Source organism: Hyla sarda, chromosome 3 (genome assembly GCF_029499605.1).
Source record: "Hyla sarda isolate aHylSar1 chromosome 3, aHylSar1.hap1, whole genome shotgun sequence".
Lineage (NCBI taxonomy): Eukaryota > Metazoa > Chordata > Amphibia > Anura > Hylidae > Hyla > Hyla sarda.
The window spans coordinates 4,531,438-4,554,174 of record NC_079191.1 but is presented as its reverse complement, the minus strand read 5'-3'; the positions used below and the strand labels follow the sequence as shown (position 1 = coordinate 4,554,174).

General features: G+C 45.6%; 1 protein-coding gene across 5 annotated transcripts in view; it reads left to right on the top strand.

Moving 5' to 3' along the window:
- LOC130361113 (putative nuclease HARBI1) overlaps positions 1–22,737 on the top strand; it is a 62,082-nt gene that overhangs the window by 8,887 nt on the left and 30,458 nt on the right. Inside the window, exons 3-4 of one of the 5 annotated variants that reach the window (XR_008890881.1) lie at positions 6,559–7,079; positions 7,235–8,908. The exons of 3 other annotated variants lie outside the window; for them this stretch is intronic. Coding sequence is in view for 1 of the 2 variants with exons in the window: in XM_056563686.1 (XP_056419661.1) it covers positions 6,559–6,932 (374 nt within the window). In the remaining variant the exon portion in view is untranslated. Of the gene's footprint in view, positions 1–6,558; positions 8,909–22,737 lie in introns of those variants that run through there. One more of the 5 variants, XM_056563686.1, reaches the window with a different exon arrangement.

The following is a 22,737-nucleotide window of genomic DNA, read 5'->3' as shown; positions in this document are numbered from 1 at the left end:
AGAGAACCAAAGTATTGAGCCATTATAATCCAACAAATCAGTTCTTCTCACCTCCTGATCTCTGCACTTGGGTGAGATTTGAGCGGCTCCCATACACATTAGATGGCCTTCTGGACTCACTAAAATTGGCAAACAAATGTCTAATGTGTATGGACAGCTTACCGACTTACGTTGTGTATATATGGCACAGATGTGGTCAGGGAGTATGAAGTGCGTTCCGGAGCTGTGCTCGCTGCATAGATGGGGAGTGACGGCTACTATTAGCAGCCAAGACTCGCCACTAATGAATGATGTTGGCCATCACGCTGATGCTTCAAGAAGCCTTTAGATGCTGTGATCAATGCCGATCAGAGCATCTAAAGACTAAAATAATCGTAAAAGTTACAATACCATAAACTGACTTGGTATCGTGTGAATAAAAAGCAATCAAAAAGTCCCATCAAAACAAAAATGGTACCAATAAAAACTACAGATAATGGGGCAAAACAAAATTAGCCCTCGCATATAGGGCATATAGCCCCATATATAGGGCAATTTTAGTGATTTAGTTTTTTTCGTTGTGCAAATTTGTGAATAAGTTGCAATATTTGCATGACCCAGCCAAAAAAAAATTTTGGCTTACATTTTTTATTTCTTTACATTTATGCGGTTTATCGTGCAGGATCAGTAATATCATAATTTAATAGTTTGGACAGTTACTCACGCAGCGATACCACCAAATGTTTTATTTTTTTATTTACAGTGTTTTATTTGAAAAATGGGAAAGGGAGGGTGGTTTAAATTTTTCATTAGGGGGTGATGTATTTTTTCCATATTTTTAATAACCTTTTTTCACTTACCGTATATACTCGAGTATAAGCCGACCCGAGTATAAGCCGAGACCCCTAATTTCAACCCAAAATCCCAGGAAAAGTTATTGACTCGAGTATAAGCCTAGGGTGGGAAATACCTCATCCCCCCCTGTCATCATCCAGACCCGTCATTAACATCCTCATCATCCCCTTGTCATCATCCCACACATCCCCCCCTTCATCATCCCACACATCCCCCCTTCATCATCCCCTTATCATCCCGCACATCCCCCCTTCATCATCCCCTTATCATCCCACACATCCCCCCCTTCATCATCCCCTTGTAATCATCCCACACCCCCCATTCATCATCCCCTTGTCATCATCCCCACCCCCCCTTCATCATCCCCACACCCCCCCTTCATCATCCTCTTCTCATCATTCGCCCTCAGTGGTCTTCAACCTGCGGACCTCCAGAGGTTTCAAAACTACAACTCCCAGCAAGCCCGGGCAGCCATCGGCTGTCCGGGCTTGCTGGGAGTTGTAGTTTTGAAACCTCCGGAGGTCCGCAGGTTGAAGAACACTGCGGCCTTCAACATCATCCAGCCCCCTCTCACCCCCTTTAGTTCTGTACAGTACTCACCTCCGCTCGGCGCTGGTCCGGTCCTGCAGGGCTGTCCGGTGAGGAGGTGGTCCGGTGGGATAGTGGTTCCGGGCTGCTATCTTCACTGGGGGCGCCTCTTCTCCGCGCTTCCGGCCCGGAATAGAGCCGTTGCCTTGACAACGACGCAGAAGTACGTTGGCAATGAACGCACCTCTGCGTCGTTGTCAAGGCAACGTGACTATTCTGAGGCCGGGCCCGAAGCGCGGAGAAGAGGCCTCCCCGGTGAAGATAGCAGCCCGGAACCACTATCCCACCGGACCACCTCCTCACCGGACAGCCCTGCAGGACCGGACCAGCGCCGAGCGGAGGTGAGTACTGTACAGAACTAAAGGGGGTGAGAGGGGGCTGGATGATGTTGAATGCCGCAGTGGTCTTCAACCTGCGGACCTCCGGAGGTTTCAAAACTACAACTCCCAGCAAGCCCGGACAGCCGATGGCTGCCCTGGCTTGCTGGGAGTTGTAGTTTTGAAACCTCTGGAAGTCCGCAGGTTGAAGACCACTGCGGGTGGGGGAGTTCACTCGAGTATAAGCCGAGGGGGGTGTTTTCAGCACGAAAAATCGTGCTGAAAAACTTGGCTTATACTCGAGTATATACGGTATTACTTTTCTCTTAGGGGCCTATCATAAGCCATCATTAGGTGGCTTACATAGATCAGTGTAATGCATTGTTTTCTGTGCTTGATTGCTAAGGGCTTCCTAAGGTAGCCTTCAGCAATCACACCGAGTCAGGGAAGCCCGAGGAGCAGAGGTAACTCCCTGGGCTTTCTTAACAACCCATCATCTCTCGGTGATTACATCTTTTGGGAGGGGGGGGGTGATGGGAACACCAGACACCAGGGAATAACAGCACTGAATGTTTAGATGCAGTGACCTGTATAGATCATGGTATTTAACCAGTTAAATGATGAACATCGGGACGATCACCAATGTCCATCGTTACCGGCAGATGTCAGCTGCTGATAGCACATACAATGGTAAATTTCCCCCAGGGTGATTATACATCAATACGTTAGACCAAAGGCAATACCTAAAATAGTGCATTAAAGGAGTAATCCGGGGGACCCCCGCAATCTTGTATTCTCCACCCACCTGTTTGAGCTGCACGCCGCAGTGCCAGACTTAGCGGGGGTTGGGGGTAACGTCACATGGGGGTGGAGTCAAGATGTCACGATACTCCGGCCCCGTGGTCGCCACCAGGCTGTTTGTGAGCTGGCACCGCGGCGTGCAGCCCAAACAGGTGGGTGGTGAATACAAGATTGCGGGGGTCCCCAGCAGCGGGACCCCAGCGGTGAGACATCTTATGTCTCAGGGAGGGATGGAGTACCCCTTTTAAGGTGATTCTGACAGCTTGTTCACCCACACCCAGTTTACTGTGAGGAGGGTGGGAGGAGGTGATGTGAGAGTGAATAATTTGAGGGCAGAATATAGATAAGGCAGGGTAGCTTGGCCAGCCGGCTCCCGGCCTTTAATGCGTGCTGGGACACATTAGGTATAAAACTATTTACAACCATAATTCTCCATCTAACCAGCGGCTTTTATTAAGTGACTCATTTTACAGCTGTTCACCCGCACTATAATCCTGTCTGTGTACTGGGTTTAGTGTGGATGAAATAGCTGCCAGATTCGCGTTAACCCCTACAGCACCCATGATGTACCGGTACGTCATGAGTCTGCTCCCGTTCTATAACGTGGGGCCACGGTGGTCGGGCCAGTCCTCTAACAATGGCCGGGACCCGTGGCTAATAGTGCCCAGCACTGATCGCGGTGTCGCGCGCAACCCTTTAGACACGTCGTTCAAAGTTATACGCCGCGTCTAAAGTGAATGTAAATAATTGCCGGTTAGCTCAGGAGGCTGTTTGGGATGTCCACGGCGAAATCGCGGCATCCCGAACAGCGGTGACACAGCAGGAGGGTCCCTTACCTTGCCTCCTGGTGTCCGATCGCCGAATGACTGATCAATGCCTGAGATCCAGGCATGAGCAGTCAAGCACCAGAATCATTGATCAATGGTTTCCTATGAGAAACCACTGATCAATGTAAAAGATCAGTGTGTGCAGTGTTATAGCCCCCTATGGGATAACAATGATCAGTATAAGAGATCAGTGTGTGCAGTGCTATAGTCTCCTATGGGATAACAATGATCAGTATAAGAGATCAGTATGTGCAGTGTTATAGTCCCATATGGGATAACAATGATCAGTGTTTTCAGTGTTATAGTCTCCTATGGGATAACAATGATCAGTATAAGAGATCAGTATGTGCAGTACTATAGTCTCCTATGGGATAACAGTGTTCAGTATAAGAGATCAGTGTGTGCAGTGTTATAGTCTCCTATGGGATAATAATGATCAGTATAAGAGATCAGTGTGTGCAGTGTTATAGTCTCCTATGGGATAATAATGATCAGTATAAGAGATCAGTGTGTGCAGTGTTATAGTCTCCTATGGGAGCTATAACATTGCAAAAAAAAAATAAGGGAATAAAGATCATTTAACCCCTTCCCTAATAGAAGTTTGAATCACCCCCCTTTTCCCATAAAAAACAAACAGTGTAAATAAAAATAAACATGTGGTATCGTGCCGTTCGGAAATCTCTGAATTATAAAAATATATCGTTAATTAAACCGCACGGTCAATGACGCACGCGCAAAGTTCCAAATAGTGTATTTTTGGTCACTTTTTATATAATAAAAAGCGATCAATAAGTCCTACGAATACAAAAATGGTACCGCTAAAAACTTCAGATCACAGCGCAAAAAATGAGCCCTCATATCGCCCTGTACGCGGAAAATGAAAGTTATAGGGGTCAGAAGATGAGAATTTTTAACGTATAAATTTTCCTGCATGTAGTTATGATTTTTTTTCCAAACGTACGACAAAATCAAACCTATATAAGTCGGGGATCATTTTAACTGTATGGACCTACAGAATAAAGAGAAGGTGTCATTTTTACCGAAAAATGTACTGTGTAGAAACTAGGGATCGACCGATTATCGGTTTGGCCGATATCATCGGCCGATATTCACGATTTTGGACGTTATCGGTATTGGCAGTTACATTGCCGAGAATGTCCCCGCCGGGCCAGAGACCGCCGCCGCTGCCCCATTGCCTCCCCCATCCCCAGTTTTAGAATTACCTGTTCCCGGGGTCCGCGCTACTTCTGGCTCCTGCGGCGTCCTGCGCTATTACTGTGCGCTGCCCTGCGCAATGACGAGTGACGTACTCAACGTCGTCATCAGTGCGCACAGTAACAGCATAGGACGCCACCGGAGCCAGAAGTAGTGCGGACCCCGGGAACAGGTAATTATAAAACCGGGGATGCGGGAGGCAATGGGGCAGCGGTGGTGATTGGACTCAGGACCCCAGGACCGGCAGGGGGAGAGAAGCGGGCAGCAGCGGTCTCTGGCCAGAGGATAGGCAGGGGGGGAGGGGGCAGCGGTGGTGGTGGTGGTTGGACTATGGAGGACCCCAGGACAGGCAGCAGGAGAAAAGCGGGCGGCGGCGGCAATCTCTCCCGCAAAAGCCACTGCAGTTCATTGATTTAAAGCGCCCGCTTTAAATCATTGATCTGCAGCGGCTTCTGCGCGCGGGGGGGGGGGGGGGGGGGGATTGAAATAGCCGATAACTTATACTGGAATATCGGTATAAGTTATCGGCTATCGGCCTCAAAGTTCACAGATTATCGGTATTGGCCCTAGAAAAATCAATATCGGTCGATCCCCAGTAGAAACAGAAGCCCCCAAAAGTTACAAAATGGCATTTTTTTTTTTCTATTTTGTCTCAATGATTTTTTCCCGTTTCGCCGTAGATTTTTGGGTAAAATGACTGATATCATTACAAACTAGAATTGCTGGTGCAAAAAATAAGCAATCATATATATTTCTAGGTGCAAAATTGAAAGGGTTATGATTTTTTTTAAAGGTAAGGAGGAAAAAACGAACATGCAAAAAACGGAAAAACCCCGGATCCTTAAGGGGTTAAAGAGAACCAATCATCAGATTTTACCCTATATAACACTTGGCAAAGCGATATATAGGATAAAATCTTTGTCTCACCATCCCCGGGGGACGCTCCTGCCCCCATGGATGGTGAGGATATGAACTTATAAACTAGTCACTGCCGTGGCCGTATGTAGTCCCCTGAGTGGGGAGCTCCTCTCACCTTGTCCCGTTCTTCGTCCGGCAGCCACGCCCCCTCGGCTTGATTGACGGGCCGCGTCATCACTCTGCTCACTGAACAGACTGAGAAGAGCAATGACACAGCCATTCAATCAAGAGGAGAGGCCTTTGCTGCCGGCCGAAGAATGGGACTAGGTGAGAGGAGCTCCCCTCCCCTCTGGTTTTCATAAGATTCCTCCATGTTACATATAAGCTGCGTATAAGAAGTGTCCTTGTGCCATACACTAAGGGACACTCGCCCATTTCCTATTCCTAAGTGTTCCACATCGTCATTTTGCTATTACAGGTGTAAATATGCAGGAGGTGGGCGGTGTAAGACATAAAATAAGGCCAGCCATGGTACTGCCACCTGGTGGAGAGGACAGAATATCACAAGATGCACTGTATACAGTATATATCCTGCAGGTCTCCAGTAGATTCTATTACACCATCTAGTGGTCAATGATTTTTTTTTTTGCAAGAATTTGTGCTTAAAGGGAACCTGTCATTGGTTTTATGCTGCCTAAACCACGGGCAGCATAAATCTGGTGCAGGTGATCCTGGCATGCAATATATTACTTGAAGACCCTCGGGCGATTCATAGTAGTCATAGTTTAAAAATTTAGCTGTGACCTGGGTGACTAGTCCTTAGGGCAGGTCACAACAGCTGCTCCCTGCCCGACCGGCTTGAGTGATGCGCCTCTCCCTAGCAGTCTATAGTATATCTGTTTATAGGGCGTCCGATGTGCAGCCTGTCTGGAGGTGCAGAGATCCTCAGTGGTAACTCACGTCAACAAAATACTCTGCACTGAGTACTGCAGAGCATTTCAGCATCACAGGAAAAATGGCCACCAGCATAGCTTCTTCCCATCCATGCTCGTCCTGTTGTTTTCTTTTTTATGCTTCTCAGTGTCTTTGTATAAGAGGCTTGTCTTTATTTTGTGTAGGCGGGTCAGGATACGCCTGCCGCCCCTGGCTGATGACCCCAGTCCCAGACCCCAAGACCCCCGCAGAGTTCTCCTACAATGAGGCCCACGCCACCACTCGAGCCGTCATAGACAAAACCTTCAAGATGTTAAAAAGTCGATTCAAGTGCTTGGACAAGTCGGGCGGGGGGCTCCAGTACGACCCCACGAAGGTCTCCGACATCATTGTGGCCTGCTGCATCCTACACAACATCTCAATCCTCCACAACATCTCACCCAAAACTGAGGAGCCGACCTTTGAGGAAAAGCCTGGAGCTCCACACGAGGATCCAGCTGCCGGCAATGCTCACGACATCCGCGCCCAGATCATTGCGGACTACTTCTCCTGTAGGTGACCGCCCTGAGATCGGCTCCTGGACCCATAACTGCAGCCCTATAATAATTTCTTCTTATGTAGAAACTGTCCCCACACGCAAAGTGACACCTTTACATTCAGGATTGGACTTGGAGAAACCATTTCTGTGTAGTTGAAGAAGCGACAGGTGAGACACAGTGAGAGCAAGTGTCGTACGGCATGATCCTTATAAAATTGTATGGGAACGTGGGTAACGATATAATGCGCCTGCACGAGGGGGGGGGGGGGGGGGGACTGTCACTGCTGGATACAACTGTCATGGCCTCTTGTCTTGTTTTGCAGATTCTGATATGGATAGCATTAAGCACCGTGTGCACATAGTTTATCCTTCCATCTTGTCTGAATATGTTGCTCTATCAACACTTTGTAACCTTTACATGTAGTTAAGTAAAATAGACTCATCCATTGACCTCTCTATACAGTAATGGAAATGGACCGGTCCAGTGTCCTCCCTATACAGTAATGGAAATGGACTGATCCAGTGACCTCCCTATACAGTAATGGAAATGGACTGATCCAGTGACCTCCCTTTACACTAATGGACCTATCCAGTCACCTCCCTATACACTAATGAAAATGGACTGATCCAGTGGCCGCATTATACAATAATGGACCTCCCTATACAGTAATGGAAATAGACTGATCCAGTCTTGCCTCTTCCCCGGTGCTTTCGATATCCCGCTGCGGTGCAATCCTCTACCTGCTTCTTGTGGTAGACTGATCATACTATGGCTCAGCCAGCCACCTTGATGTTCTGCCTCAGCCCCTGATAGGCTGACCTCCCGATACAGTAATGTAAATGGACTGATCCAGTGACCTCCCTATTTACTAACAGAAATGGACTGATCCAGTTACCACACTAAACAGTATCGAGAATGTGCTGTTCTAGTTTCCTTCATATTATAATGCCATAATGGTTTGCACTGCGACCCGCCCCCTCTAGTGTTGAGTAAATAGGTTGATCCATGGTCCTTCCTAGATAGTAATGAACTGCTCTTCCTACCTCCATATATATTTTTTAGGAATGGGCTGATCCATTGACCTCCCTATATATAGTTATTAGAATGGACTGGTCCAGTGCCCCCTCTATGTAGTCATGGAATTGTACTAATACCGTGATCACTATAATAATGTAACATTAGCTATTTAAATCCTTATCTTGAAATGGACTCGCCCAATAACCTCTCTATATGGAAGAGGATTGTTCCATTTGACTCGGTGCTATTCCCCTAGTTTTTAAGGTGGACTGGTCTAATGCTATTCCAGTAGATAGCCAAGGATTAATAAACCTAATAAGAATAAACATATCTTCTAATGTCTCTAGACCTGATCTGGATTGTTCCACTGATATCTTTAGTTAGGGGAGTGGACTGCCAATGAATTATCTGCATTTGAGTTCCAGTGTTTATCCTTCAGTTTGGTTAATGGACTCTTCCATAAAATGACTCTTTGATCTGCAGAATGGACTGTTCCACTGATCTTCACATTGGATCATTAACCTTTCTGTGCAACTTATAGACCAATGAATGAATTATCCTAATGATGACCCCGTAACAATAGTCCAGTGGGTTGTGGTGGTGTGGGTCATGAACAGTAGCTTCTGCTACGTTGCTGATTTGGTCTCTGTCTTTTGGGACAGAACATGCATTACTTGTGTTACCAAGAGTTTAGCTCCAGGCTGGGGGAAAGGTTTTGGGTGCCATCTTTAGAGTTCAACTTTAACCAAGTCAGTAGTGGGGGATCACTAGAATTTAGGAAATCCTAAAAGATTTCCATGGTTTAGAGGTAAGAAAGAACGGCTACGGAAGAAGGGGAAACTTCTGATCACTACTAAAACCTGAGAGAAGAAGCCCAAACCAAGACCAGATGCAAAATGGGACATTGTGAACTTCTACAGATCCTTTCCCAATGTCCTCTGGTGTAAAGAACCAAAATAAAGTGAGATTTTTATTTTCATGAGTGATCCTGTGTCCCATTAGTGCTACAATAAAAAGACCTGAAGGAAGAATGCCAGATCTGCGCTCAATGTCAGTCATCTTTCCTTAAAACTGTCTACAGAGTATGTGTAACTTTTATGGTTTTCTAGAGGATTTTCTGTACCGGATATGACGAGCAGGAACTTGTGTTGGTGTCTCCTCCATCAATCCCAGGGCCACTCGGTTTACACTCTGTAGGTTGTAATAATAACCACAAGTCGTTCATAGATGGTTATCAGGTGGATAGTTATCCTTTGGGGGATATTACTACAATGATTGGTTCCAGGCACTGGAGATGTGTCCATCAGATGTAAGAGGTTTAGGACTTGCATTGATGTTTTTTCGGTTACCACCCATTGTGAAATTAGCTTACGGACCTTCATTGCAGGAGTCATAAACCCAAAGTGTTGAGGATATCTGAACAACATCAAACCTCGATGGACCACTGGGAGTTGTTGTCCCCCAGTAGCAGGGGAGCACGGACACTGTCACAATGCTGGTGTTATTGTCACTCCCTAGCAGGTGAGACACAGATGGGCACGGTTGGGAAATAGTCATGGTTGGGAAATAGTTTGCTCCAGGGTAAGGATTTCCTGGTTGTGAGGCGGACCTGGTAGAAGTTTTCTTCCTGACTCCTCTTGTACACAGCACACACTGTCCTCCATCTATAACCGGTGACTATTATTCTGCCAAAAAATGCAAAGTAGCATTTGGCTCTCTAATGCTTCCTCTAAGTTAATGCTCAACACCTTTTTTAAATTAGCATATTTTCTAAACTAAGTCAAAATATGTTCCCTATCTACTCCTAACACCCCTCCTGCTCTTAAAATAATTTCTGAGCTTAAAAAGCTGTGTATCATACCTTTCCCCTTGCTGTTATTGTGTGAGCTTCTGGCAGGAGAAAGTGGGTGTTACCAAGCAGGCGTGAAGTCACTGAAGCCTGTGCCTCGCCATGTGCCGCATGGCTTTTTTTTTTTCCAGTCGGGGGAAACCAAACTAACTGTTTCACTTGCTGCAGGGAACAGAACAGAGCCATCTAGTGGCCATTTTTTCAATCACATTAAAAACATACAGTTGAAACCAGAATTTTACATTCACTATATAAAAAGACATGTATGCATGTTTTTCTCACTATCTGACATGAAATCAGACTAAACCTCACCCGTTTTAGGTCAATTAGAATTAGCTAAATTATTTTTATTTACCAGAAAATACGGAAGAAGCGGCACTCCAGGGATTGTAATCCAAAAAAATAGTTTTTATTCACCCATCAGTGAGATGCAACGTTTCGATCCACAATCCGGATCTTTATCAAGCATAGTAATCAAGTGCAACAACACAGTATTTATATGGTATCCAAATGACATCATATCCTTCAAGGGGTGTGGCCACCCATGTAAACACAAACTAATTCATGATATAGTGCATAATCAACATGACATAATCCATGAACCAACAGATCTAGTGTTAATACAAAGATCCACCCATATAAGTGTATATAATAAGAGTTCTGACCTCCGATATCCAACTGTCCGGTCACCTTCACATACCACCATATCCGATACGTCATTGCCGGAAGCATGCGGCCTGTGTTTGTACACAAACACTCTGCGCAGAAGCGGATGGCCGCTTCTGCGCAGAGTGTTTGTGTACAAACACAGGCCGCATGCTTCCGGCAATGACGTATCGGATATGGTGGTATGTGAAGGTGACCGGACAGTTGGATATCGGAGGTCAGAACTCTTATTATATACACTTATATGGGTGGATCTTTGTATTAACACTAGATCTGTTGGTTCATGGATTATGTCATGTTGATTATGCACTATATCATGAATTAGTTTGTGTTTACATGGGTGGCCACACCCCTTGAAGGATATGATGTCATTTGGATACCATATAAATACTGTGTTGTTGCACTTGATTACTATGCTTGATAAAGATCCGGATTGTGGATCGAAACGTTGCATCTCACTGATGGGTGAATAAAAACTATTTTTTTGGATTACAATCCCTGGAGTGCCGCTTCTTCCGTATTTTCTTCAATATCTGGGATCTCGAGTCGGACCCCTGGAGCTTGTGCACCCACTCTGGACTATAAGTCCTTCACTGTGCCTTACCTCACTTTCTTTTGCTCATTTTTATTTACCAAATGCCAGAATAATGAGAGATAATTTTACTCTCCCCTCTTTCTCTGCAGAGTGTGTGAGCCTCCATGTATGCTCTCCATATTTACAGCCTGTGTGAGCTGTCCTCCATGTATGTTCACCTATATATACAGCCTGTGAGAGCTGTCCTCCATGTATGCTCTCCTCCCTATATACAGCCTGTGTGAGCTTTCCTCCATGTATGTTCTCCTCCCTATCTACAGCCTATGTGACCTGTCCTCCATGTATGCTCTCCTCCCTGTCTACAGCCTGTGAGCTGTCCTCCATGTATCCTCTCCTCCCTATATGCAACCTGTGTGAGCTGTCCTCTATGTATGCTCTTCTCCGTATCTACAGCCTCTGTGAGCTGTGCTCTATGTATGCTCTCCTCTCTATCTACAGCCTGTGTGAGCTGTCCTCTATGTATGCTTTCCTCTCTATCTACAGCCTGTGTGAGCTGTCCTCCATGTATGTTCACCTATATCTACAGCCTGTGAGAGCTGTCCTCCATGTATGCTCTCCTCCCTATATACAGCCTGTGTGAGCTTTCCTCCATGTATGTTCCCCTCCCTATCTACATCCTGTGTGAGCTGTCCTCCATGTATGTTCACCTATATCTACAGCCTGTGAGAGCTGTCCTCCATGTATGCTCTCCTCCCTATATACAGCCTGTGTGAGCTTTCCTCCATGTATGTTCCCCTCCCTATCTACATCCTGTGTGAGCTGTCCTCCATGTATGTTCTCCTCCCTATCTACAGCCTATGTGACCTGTCCTCCATGTATGCTCTCCTCCCTATCTACAGCCTGTGAGCTGCCCTCCATGTATCCTCTCCTCCCTATATGCAACCTGTGTGAGCTGTCCTCTATGTATGCTCTCCTCCGTATCTACAGCCTCTGTGAGCTGTGCTCTATGTATGCTCTCCTCTCTATCTACAGCCTGAATGAGCTGTCCTCCATGTGTGCTCACCTCCGTATCGACAGCCTCTGAGCTGTGCTCTATGTATGCTCTCCTCTCTATCTACAGCCTGTATGAGCTGTCCTCTATGTATGCTTTCCTCTCTATCTACAGCCTGTGTGAGCTGTCCTCCATGTATGCTCTCCTCTCTTTCTACAACCTGTGTGAGCTGCCCTCTATGTATGCTCTCCTCTCTATCTATCTACAGCCTGTGTAAGCTGTCCTCAATGTATGCTCTCCTCTCTATCTACAGCCTGTGTGAGCTGTCCTCCATGTATGCTCTCTCTCTATCTACAGCCTGTGAGAGCTGCCCTCTATGTTGTATGTGGCTCCCATAAACTATTTTATAAGGGCATTTTAAAATGTAAAAATGTTTATTTGTGGATTAGGAAAGCGACCACAAAAATCTCCTCGGGTGGTTGTTTTTAAAGAGTACCTACCATCTCAACTTTTTAAAATTACCCTCCTGTTATGTTGCCTTCCTCATTACCTTCCCCCACTGTTTTTCTTTTTCATTTTAGCCCAGTATTTCATATATCAACTGCTTCCAAACCCTGCTCACTACCTGTGAGCTTTCCTGGGCTGAAGAAGGCGTTTCTCGCCAGGCATGACGTCAGCTGAAGCCTGCCATGTAACACTTCTGCCCTTCCCTGTTCTATGTGCGCTCCAGAGCTCACATAGAACAGGCAGAATCACGGCAGGCAGGCTGTCATCCCCCCTCCTACCTGTTATGCAGAGCACAAGGCATAGAGCAAGGAGGGAGATTGGAGCAGTCATGCCTGGCGTGCACAGGCATCTAGCGGCATGTAATCACGGATGGGGGGGGGGGTTGTAGGGGACAAGAAATGCGGTCGGGCACAGCGCAATGGGTGGCATTTAATCACGGATGGGGGGATGGTAAGGGACAAGAGATATGGTCGGGCACAGCGGGCAGCATGTCAGTCATGTCTCCCTAAATCTCTAGAGTATGTGTAACTTTTCTGGTTTTCTATAGGATGTTCTGTACCGGATATGACGAGCAGGCACTTGTGTCGGTGTCTCCTCCATCAATCCCAGGGCCACTCGGTTTACACTCTGTAGGTTGTAATAATAACCACAAGCCGTTCATAGAAGGTTATCAGGTGGATAGTTATCCTTTGGGGGATAATACTACAATGATTGGTTCCAGTCACTGGAGATGTGTCCATCAGATGTAAGAGGTTTAGGACTTGCATTGACATTTTCTCGGTTACCACCCATTGTGAAATTAGCTTAAGGACCATCCATACAGGAGTCATAAACCCAAAGTGTTGAGGATATCTGAACAACATCAAACCTCGATGGACCACTGGGAGTTGTTGTCCCCCAGTAGCAGGGGAGCACGGACACTGTCACAATGCTGGTGTTATTGTCACTCCCTAGCAGGTGAGACACAGATGGGCACGGTTGGGAAATAGTCATGGTTGGGAAATAGTTTGCTCCAGGGTAAGGATATCCTGGTAGAACTTTTCTTCCTGACTCCTCTTGTACACAGCACACACTATCCTCCATCTATAACCGGTGACTATTATTCTGCCAAAACATACTGTAGCATTTGGCTCTCTAATGCTACCTTTTGGAGGTAGCTTCCCTGTAAGTTAATGCTCAGCACCTTTTAAAGTGTCAGTGACATTTGACTTGTCTCACAGACATGTAAATAGTTATGATCAATCAGGGTCTCGGTGCTGAGTCCCCCTGCATTTCTTAGTTATAACTGGGTGACTCTCCATGTCTGGCATCGTCCAACTGATTACAGGAGATGGGGCTCAATTATAGACTCTAAACTAACTAAGATTATGTTCCCTAACTACTCCTAACATCCGTTTCATTACTCCTGTGCCCAGGCTGAAAAAAATAAAAACTTTTACTCACCTTCCTACGTTCCCCCATTGTGCCAATATCGGTGTCCCGGTCCTCCAGTGCTGGTCTTCCTGGTTCCTGGGCTCAGTGACTCATACTGCGCTCAGCGTATCACCGGCCACAGCAATGTCCCATATCGGCCGGTGATAGGCTGAGCGCACTGTCATGTAAGAAGCCTGGGCCCCGTCTTCTCCCTGCTGCCCAGGCTCCTTACATGACAGTGCACTCAGCCTATCACCAGTCGAGGCGGGATATTACTGTGGCCAGCCATACTCTGAGCCCAGTATGAGTCACTGAGCCCAGGAACCAGGAAGAAGACCAGCAGTGGAGGACCAGGATGCCGATATCTGTGCAACGGGGGAACGTAGGAAGGTGAGTTATAGTTTTATTGTTTTGTTTTTGCAGCCTGGGCACAGGAGTAATGCAAAATATTTTGCCACAGTTCTCCTTTTAAAAGCTCTTTATCATACCTTTCCCCTTGCTCTTATTGTGTGAGCTCCTAGCAAGAGAAAGTAGGCGTTCCCAAGAAGGTGCAACATCACTGAAGCCTGCACGCACTTCCTGTATTTTGTCTCCTGCCAGGCCGGGAGGAGACCAAGCTAACTGTTTGACTTGCTACAGGGAACAGAACAGAGCCACCTAGTGGACATTTTTTCAATCACATTCAAAATATACAGTTGAAATCAGAAGTTTACATACACTATATAAAAATACACATGCATTTTTTTTTCTCACTATCTGACGTGAAATTACCCATTTTAGGTCAATTAGGATTATTAAAATCACATTTGCTAAATTCCAGAATAATGAGAGCGAGCATTCTGCTTTCCTCTTTTTCTCTCCAGCATATGTGAGCCTCGATGTATGCTCTTCTCTCTATCTCCAGCCTGTGTGAGCTGCCCTCCATGTATGCTCTCCTCCCTACCTATAGCCTGAGTGAACTGCCCTCCATGTATGCTCTCCTCTCTATATACAGCCTGTGTGAGCAGCTGTCCTCCATGTATGCTCTCCTCCTTACCTACAGCCTGTGTGAGCTGCCCTCCATGTATGCTCTCCTCCCTATATACAGCCTGTGTTAGCTGCCCTTCATGTATGCTCTTCTCCCTATATACAGCCTGTGTGAGCTGCCCTCCATGTATACCCTCCTCCCTTTCTTTAGTCTGTGAGCTGTCCTTCATGTATGCTCTTACAGTCTGTATGAGCTATTCTCCATGTAGGTTTTCTCTACAGCCTGTGTGAGCTGTCCTCCAGGTATGCTCTCCTTCCTATCTACAGTCTGTGTGAGCTATTCTCTCCTTTCTACAGCCTGTGTGAGCTGTCCTCCATGTATGTTCTCCTCCCTATCTACAGCCTGTGAGGGCTGTCCTCATGTATGTTCTCTCTACAGTCTGTGTGAGCTGTCCTCCATGTATGCTCTTCTCCCTACCTACAGCCTAAGTGAACTGCACTCCATATATGGTCTCCTCCCAATCTACAGCCTGTTTGAGCTGTCCTCCATGTATGCTCTCCTCTCTATGTACAGCCTGTGTGAGCTGCCCTCATTTATGCTCTCCTCCCTATCTACAGCCTATGTGAGCTGTCCTTCATGTATGCCCTCCCATCTACAGCTTGTGTGAGCTGCCACCGGGATGTAGGGGCACTGATTCATTCCCAGGCACCTTGTTTTTTTTATTTTCTTTGATCACATTTACATTACAGTGTAGATAATCCAGGAAAACTAAAAATGGTCTCCGGCTCCTATAAAAATCGACTTTATTAAAAATATATAATTAAAACAAATAAGGTGAATTATATCAAAAGAGGATAAAAAAAAACATGCTCCTCGAAACGGCGACTCGTTTCGATCTGTTAACAAATCTTAGTCATGGCACACATCACCAACGCTGCTGGCAGAATATATACTGAATTAGTTGCAGGTGCAAGTATACAATTGTCCAACATACATATACGTCATATCTTGTTCTTAAACTATATCACAAAGTGTATGTTACACAAAGATGTTATTGATAATTACATATTAGGTCATTACTAGAGATGAGCGAACTTACAGTAAATTTGATTCGTCACGAACTTCTCGGCTCGGCAGTTGATGACTTTTCCTGCATAAATTAGTTCAGCTTTCCGGTGGGCTGGAAAAGGTGGATACACTCCTAGGAGACTCTTTACTAGGACTGTATCCATCTTTTCCAGCCCACAGTTGCACCGGAAAGCTGAACTAATTTATGCAGGAAAAGTCAGCAACCGCCGAGCCGAGAAGTTAGTGACGAATCGAATTTACTGTAAGTTCGCTCATCTGTAGTCATTACGAACATTCAAACCTGTTTGAGATCGCGTATCTAAACATAAGATCCAATATGCCTCACGTAAGAAGACCTGCTTACTCCAGTCAATGCCTCTAGGTGGCAGCCCCACCTTCTTGCTCCCGGAGATGCACAAACTTGAAGTGTCTCCCGCATGGACTTCATGGAAGTGTCTAGTAAGATTGGGGTCATGGCTGGACCAATTACTACAACCTTTAGTCATTCGTACATTTTAGATGTATAATTGTATACGTTTTTCAGTTTTAAAGTGGTACTCCGGCCTCGAAACATTTTATCCCCTATCCAAAGAATAGGGGATAAGATGTCTGATCATGGGGGTCACACTTCTGGGGACCCCCGTAATCTAGCATGCAGCACCCACCTGTAAGCACTGCAGGAAGCTCTGGAGGCTATCAGTGTTATGCCTCCCGACCACGGGGACGGAGTATCGTGACTCTGCCCCCTTATGATGTCCTGCCCCACCCCCTCAATGCAAGTCTATGGGAGGGGGCGTGATGGCCATCACGCCCCTCCCATAGACTTGCATTGAGGGGGCGGGGCGGGACGTCATGATACCCCGTGGTCGGGAGGCATAACACTGAAAGCCTCCAGAGCTTCCTGCAGTGCTTACAGGTGGGTTCTGCATCCAGCAGCGGGACCCCCGCGATCAGACTTCTTATTCCCTATCCAAAGGATAAGATGTCTTGGGGTCGGAGTACCCCTTTAACAACACTTTTTACTTTCAGATCACAGGCTGCCCTATGGGGGCCAAGTTCTCACCAACCTTGGCGAACATATACATGGCACTGGGAGGAGGTCGTCTTGTATTCACCAACCAATCCTTTTACATCTTCGATTGGCTGGTATGGAAGATACATAGACGACATTCTCCTCGTGTGGAGGGGCAGTGACACAGAAGCACTTTTGAGATTTTTCTCAACAATAATGAATTTGAGTCATTTACTACATGTTTAAAATATGAACACATAGATTTTTTGGACATTACTCTCACAGAGTCTATAGAAAACAATGAAATGAAAGAAAAACTGTCCACTTGCTCTCCCCCCCCGCACTAACCAGTGGTACTGGCTGGTAGTGCAGGGCACGCTGATCAGTTTGATGCTTAACGTGCCCAGATCCGCCACGCAGTCGGCCGGAATCTTTGTTTATATATATACATATATATATATATATATATATATATATATATATATATATATATGCTAATTAGGTACTAACTGACACAGGCAGTGTAACTGGCACTCTGACGTCAGTGCCGCTCGTCCGCAGCGCCACCCAGCTCATCAATATTCATCCTCTGCCTCTCCCTCTTCATTGCAGAGTGGGGAGGAGAGGAATATTGATGAGCTGGGCGGCGCTGATGTCAGAGTTCCAATTACGCCGCCTGTGCCAGTTAGCAACTAATTAGCATATACAGAAAAACGATTTCGGATGAACAGCGTGGCGGATCCGGGCACGGTAGGTATCAAACTGATCAGCGTCCCCCGCACTACCAGCCAGTAGCGCTGATTAGTGTGGGGGGAGCAAGCTGACAGTTTTCCTTTAAAACAAACTGTACCGTAAACCATGTGCAGGCAATAGCTTTCGACATTCCAATAGGTGTCACCCCAAACATGTTGTTCACAAATTACCTATTGGAGAGTTTGCAAGAGCTAGAAGAGCATGTTCAGATCAAGCGTCTTATGTAAACGTATGTGTGGGGTTTATGTGCCTGTATGCAAAACAATAAGACAGTTAAAGGGGTATTCCGGGTAAAAACATCTTATCCCCTATCCAAAGGATAGGGAATAAGATGTCACGCCACGCCCCCTCCATTCATTTCTATGGGAGGGGGCGTAACTGCTGCAACGCCCCCTCCCATAGACATGAATGGAGGGGTGTGTGGCGTGACGTCACGTCCCTGTCTCGGAAGCCCGGCGGTTTCCGAAACTTCAGACGCAGCTATGCATAAAATGCGGGCTGCTGCAGGGAGATTGCAGATGGTCCCAGCGGCAGGCCCCCCGCGATCAGACATCTAACCTTTCCATAGGGGATAAGATGTTTTTGCCCGGAATACCCATTTTAAATCAAGAGAGGAACTGAATATAAAATAAAAAGTTTTATTAATTGTCAGTCCTAGCTACATGCAATTCATGCAATATTCACTACGTCGGATGTTCGTCTAGGAAATTAAAAGTTAGAATTACGGAATGGCAGGGGCCATATTCAAATTCGCAATATGTTGTGAATATATGGACGAATATTCTTCCTATGTTGGCGAAATTCGCATATTCATTACTTTTTCATGCGAAAATTTGTAAGGAAATTCGCATAGTGCGCATGCGCAATTATATCTTTCACCTAAAGGAAGGGAGGGATAAGTGTCCAGTGTGGAAGTGCCGATATTTGCATAATTTTGCATAAAAAATTGCATTAAAAAAACGAATATTCATCACTACCAATATATATCATGATATTCTAAATATTCTCGAAATTGCGAATCGCTGATAAACGCTGTAAAAATTAGCAATTTTAATATTAGCGCTAAACACCACAGAACACCTAAACATCCTGATCCTCACAAAAACACATATAGATCCTTATCGGGACTTACTAGACACTTCCATGAAGTCCATGCGGCAGACACTGCAAGTTTGTGCACCTCCGGGATCAAGAAGGTGCGGGCGCCACCTAGGGGCGGTGACTGGAGTAAGCAGGTCTTCTTACGTGAGGCATATTGGATCTTATGCTCGGATACGCGATCTCAAACAGGTTTGAATTTTTCCTGATGACCTAACATGTAATTATCAATATGTAGATAAAACTCGGCACACCGCTTCTGAATTGAATCAAGGTAACTTTATTTGTAATCCCAAAAATTATAACGTTTCGGTCCACATTGGACCTTCATCGGACCGGATTGCTGCGGAGGTATAGAGAAATGAAATCGGCATTTAGCTATGTGCAGGGTATATGGTATTGTGACCTGTAGACGCTGGAAGCATCATATAATTATCAATAACATCTTTGTGTAACATACACTTGTATAATTAATATGGTTTTCTATTATTTACTGGAAAACAAAAAAAAAATAGAATCCAGCTCTTGTGCAAAATAAAATCCAAGATTTATTCCAATAAGAGAACACAGGAAGTTACGCGTTTCAAGCGCAGAAAGCGCTAAGAGCGCTTTCTGCGCTTGAAACGCGTAACTTCCTGTGTTGTCTTAGTGGAATAAATCTTGCATTTTATTTGCACAAGAGCTGGATTCAATGGGGGAGATTTATCAAAACCGGTGTAGGGGAAGAGTGGTGCAGTTGCCCATGGCCACCAATCAGATCGCTTCTTTCATTTTTCACTGGTATCTTTAAAAATGAAAGAAGTGATCTGATTGGTTGCCATGGGCAACTGCGCCACTCTTCTCCTACACCGGTTTTGATAAATCTCCCCCATTGAATCCAGCTCTTGTGCATATAAAATACAAGATTTATTCCAATAAGACAACACAGGAAGTTCTGCGCTTGAAACGCGTGACTTCCTGTGTTCCTGTGATGTCTTTTTGGAATAAATCTTGGATTTTATTTGCACAAGAGCTGGATTCTGTATTTTTTTGTTTTTGTTTTCCTGTCTACCGGTGTTGTCCAGCACCTGGATCCGTGCTCCTTCTTTCCAGGGCGGGGTGAGCTGGTCTTCTCCTTTCCATCTATTATTTACTGTTTGTGATATAGTTTAAGAACAGAATATGACTTATATATGTGGGTTGGACAATTGTATACCTGCGCCTGCAACTTGCTCAGTATATATTCTGCCAGCAGTGTTGGTAATTCGTGCCATGGCTAAGATCTGTTAACAGATCGAAACGCGTCGGCTTTTCGAGAAGCTTATGTTTTTGACACGATTCACCTTATATGTTTTAATGTCATTTTTGAATAAAGTCGATTTTTATGGGAGCCGGAGACCATTTTTCGTTTTCCTGGATAAACCCAAAGTGTTGAGGATATCTGAACAACATCAAACCTTGATGGTCCACTGGGAGTTGTTGTCCTTCCAGTAGCAGGGGAGCACGGACACTGTCACAATGCTGGTGTTATTGTCACTCCCCAGCAGGTGAGACACAGATGGGCACGGTTGGGAAATAGTCACGGTTGGGAAATAGTTTGCTCCAGGGTAAGGATATCCTGGTTGTGAGGCGGACCTGGTAGAACTTTTCTTCCTGATTCATCTCTTGTACACAGCACACGCTGTCCTCCATCTATAACCGGTGACTATTGTTCTGCCAAAACATGCAAAGTAGCATTTGGCTCTCTAATGCTTCCTGTTGGAGATAGCTCCCAGACAGAATAGGTAGGGCACGCAAGACGGAATAATCACCTATGTAGGATCAGCGGTCAATAAATGTAGTGACACCTGGGGGGTGCATATACTAAAGGTAAAGTATAAGCAACCAAAAACAACAGAAAAGTAAGTGCACTCACCAGAGGGTACTTGTCACTGCATTCTGGGTAGCGGGTAGCTGAATCTCAGCGTTGACGCATGGTGAGAGCGCTCTCTGAGCGCTCTCACCATGCGTCAATGCTGAGATTCAGCTACCTGCTACCCAGACCCCGGAATGCAGTGACAAGTACCCTGTGGTGAGTGCACTTACATTTCTGTTGTTTTTGCTCCCCTTTTAAAGTGTCAGTGGCATTTGACTTGTCTCACAGACGTGTAAAAAGATATGATCTATCGGGGTCTCGATGCTGAGTCCCCCTGCATTTATTAGTTATAACTGAATGACTCCCCATGTGTGGCACAGTCCAACTGATTACAGGAGACGGGGCTCAATTATAGACTTTAAAAAGCTGTGTATCATACCTTTCCCCTTGCTCACTGTGTGTGAGCTCCTGGCAGGAGAAAGTGGGCGTTCCCCAGCAGGCGCAACGTCACCGAAGCCTGCGAGAGCTTCGCAGTTTCTGAGTTTGGTCTCTTGCTAGGATGGGGGAGGAGACCAAACTAACTATCCGACTTGATGCAAGGAACAGAACAGAGACACCTAGTGGTATTTTTTTTTTTTTTATCGCTTTAAAAACATACAGTTTAAACCAGATATAAAAAGACACATGCATGTTTTTCTTTGTTTTAGGTCAGTTAGGATTACCAAAATTATTTATATTTCCCAAATGCCGGAATAACGAGAGAGAGAGAGAGAGAGTTTTCTAAGGCATTTTTATTACTTTCTGCAAAGTCAAAAGTTTACATACACTAGGATTACTATGCATTTAAACAATGTGACACAGCACGTGTGATGATGTCATGTCTTTGGAAGCTTCTGATAGGTTTATTGGCAACATCTGAGTTAATTAGAGACTCACTTGCGGATTTATTTTAATGCACATCAGAAACACGCTGCTTCTGTGTATAACATCATGGGAAAGTCTAAAGAAATCAGCCAAGATATCCGGAAGAGAATTGTGGACTTACACAAGTCTGGATCATCCTTGGGTGCAGTTACCAGATACCTGCCGGAGCCTCGTACATCTGCACAAACAATTATACACAAGTACAAACAAGATAACAATGTCCGCCCATCATGTCGCTCAGGAAGAAGACCGGTTCTGCATCTCAGAGGTTAACGTGCCTTTGTCCGATATGTGCATATCAACCCAAGAACAAGAGCAAAAGACCTTGTAAAGATGCTGGTGGATCCTGGTAAGATTGTGTCATTATCCACAATGAAATTAATCCTGTTCCAACATGGGCTGAAAGGCCACTCTGCCAGGAAGAAGCCATTACTCCAAAGGAAACCTAGAATAGCCAGATGCTTTTGCAGATGTATACAGGAACAAAGACCTACATTTTTGGAGACGTACTGTGGTTTGACCAAACTAAAATTGAACTGTTTGGCCATAATGACCATAACTACGTTTGGAGGGAAAAGGTAAAAGTTTGGAAGCCTAAGTCCCTGTTCACACTACGGAATTCTCGCGGCTGAATTCCACGAGAGGAGATTCCGCCTAGCAGCCGCCGCTGAAGGTGCTTCGGCGCTAGGGCCTTGGGGCACTGAGCCGTCAACCATTGACGGCTATGCAGTGCTCGAGGAATCCGTGCAAAGAATTAACATGTTCTTTCTTTGCGTGGAACAATTTCGCAGTGTGAACAGGTCTCGCGGAGACCCATTTACACTAATCTTAAGTTCACACCGCGGAATTCTGCTCGTGGAATTCCGCAAGAATTCCGTAGTGTGAACGCACCCTAAAAAGAATACCATCCCAACTGTGAGAAACGGGGGCATCATCAATGTGGGTCTGAGGCTGTACTGTATCTTCAGCAGACATATTAACCATAGCACAGCAGCAGCGAACACCGGTGACCGTATTGTAAGGGGTTGTAATTACTGACGAAAAACATGGGGCAGTATTATAGGAGGTCACGCTTACAAGTGGAGACCACAGAGAACTTTATTTTAGGGGTCACACTAGCGGGGACCACAGGGGACATTATTTTAGGGGTCACATTAGTGGGGACCACTGGGGACAGTATTTAAACAGTCA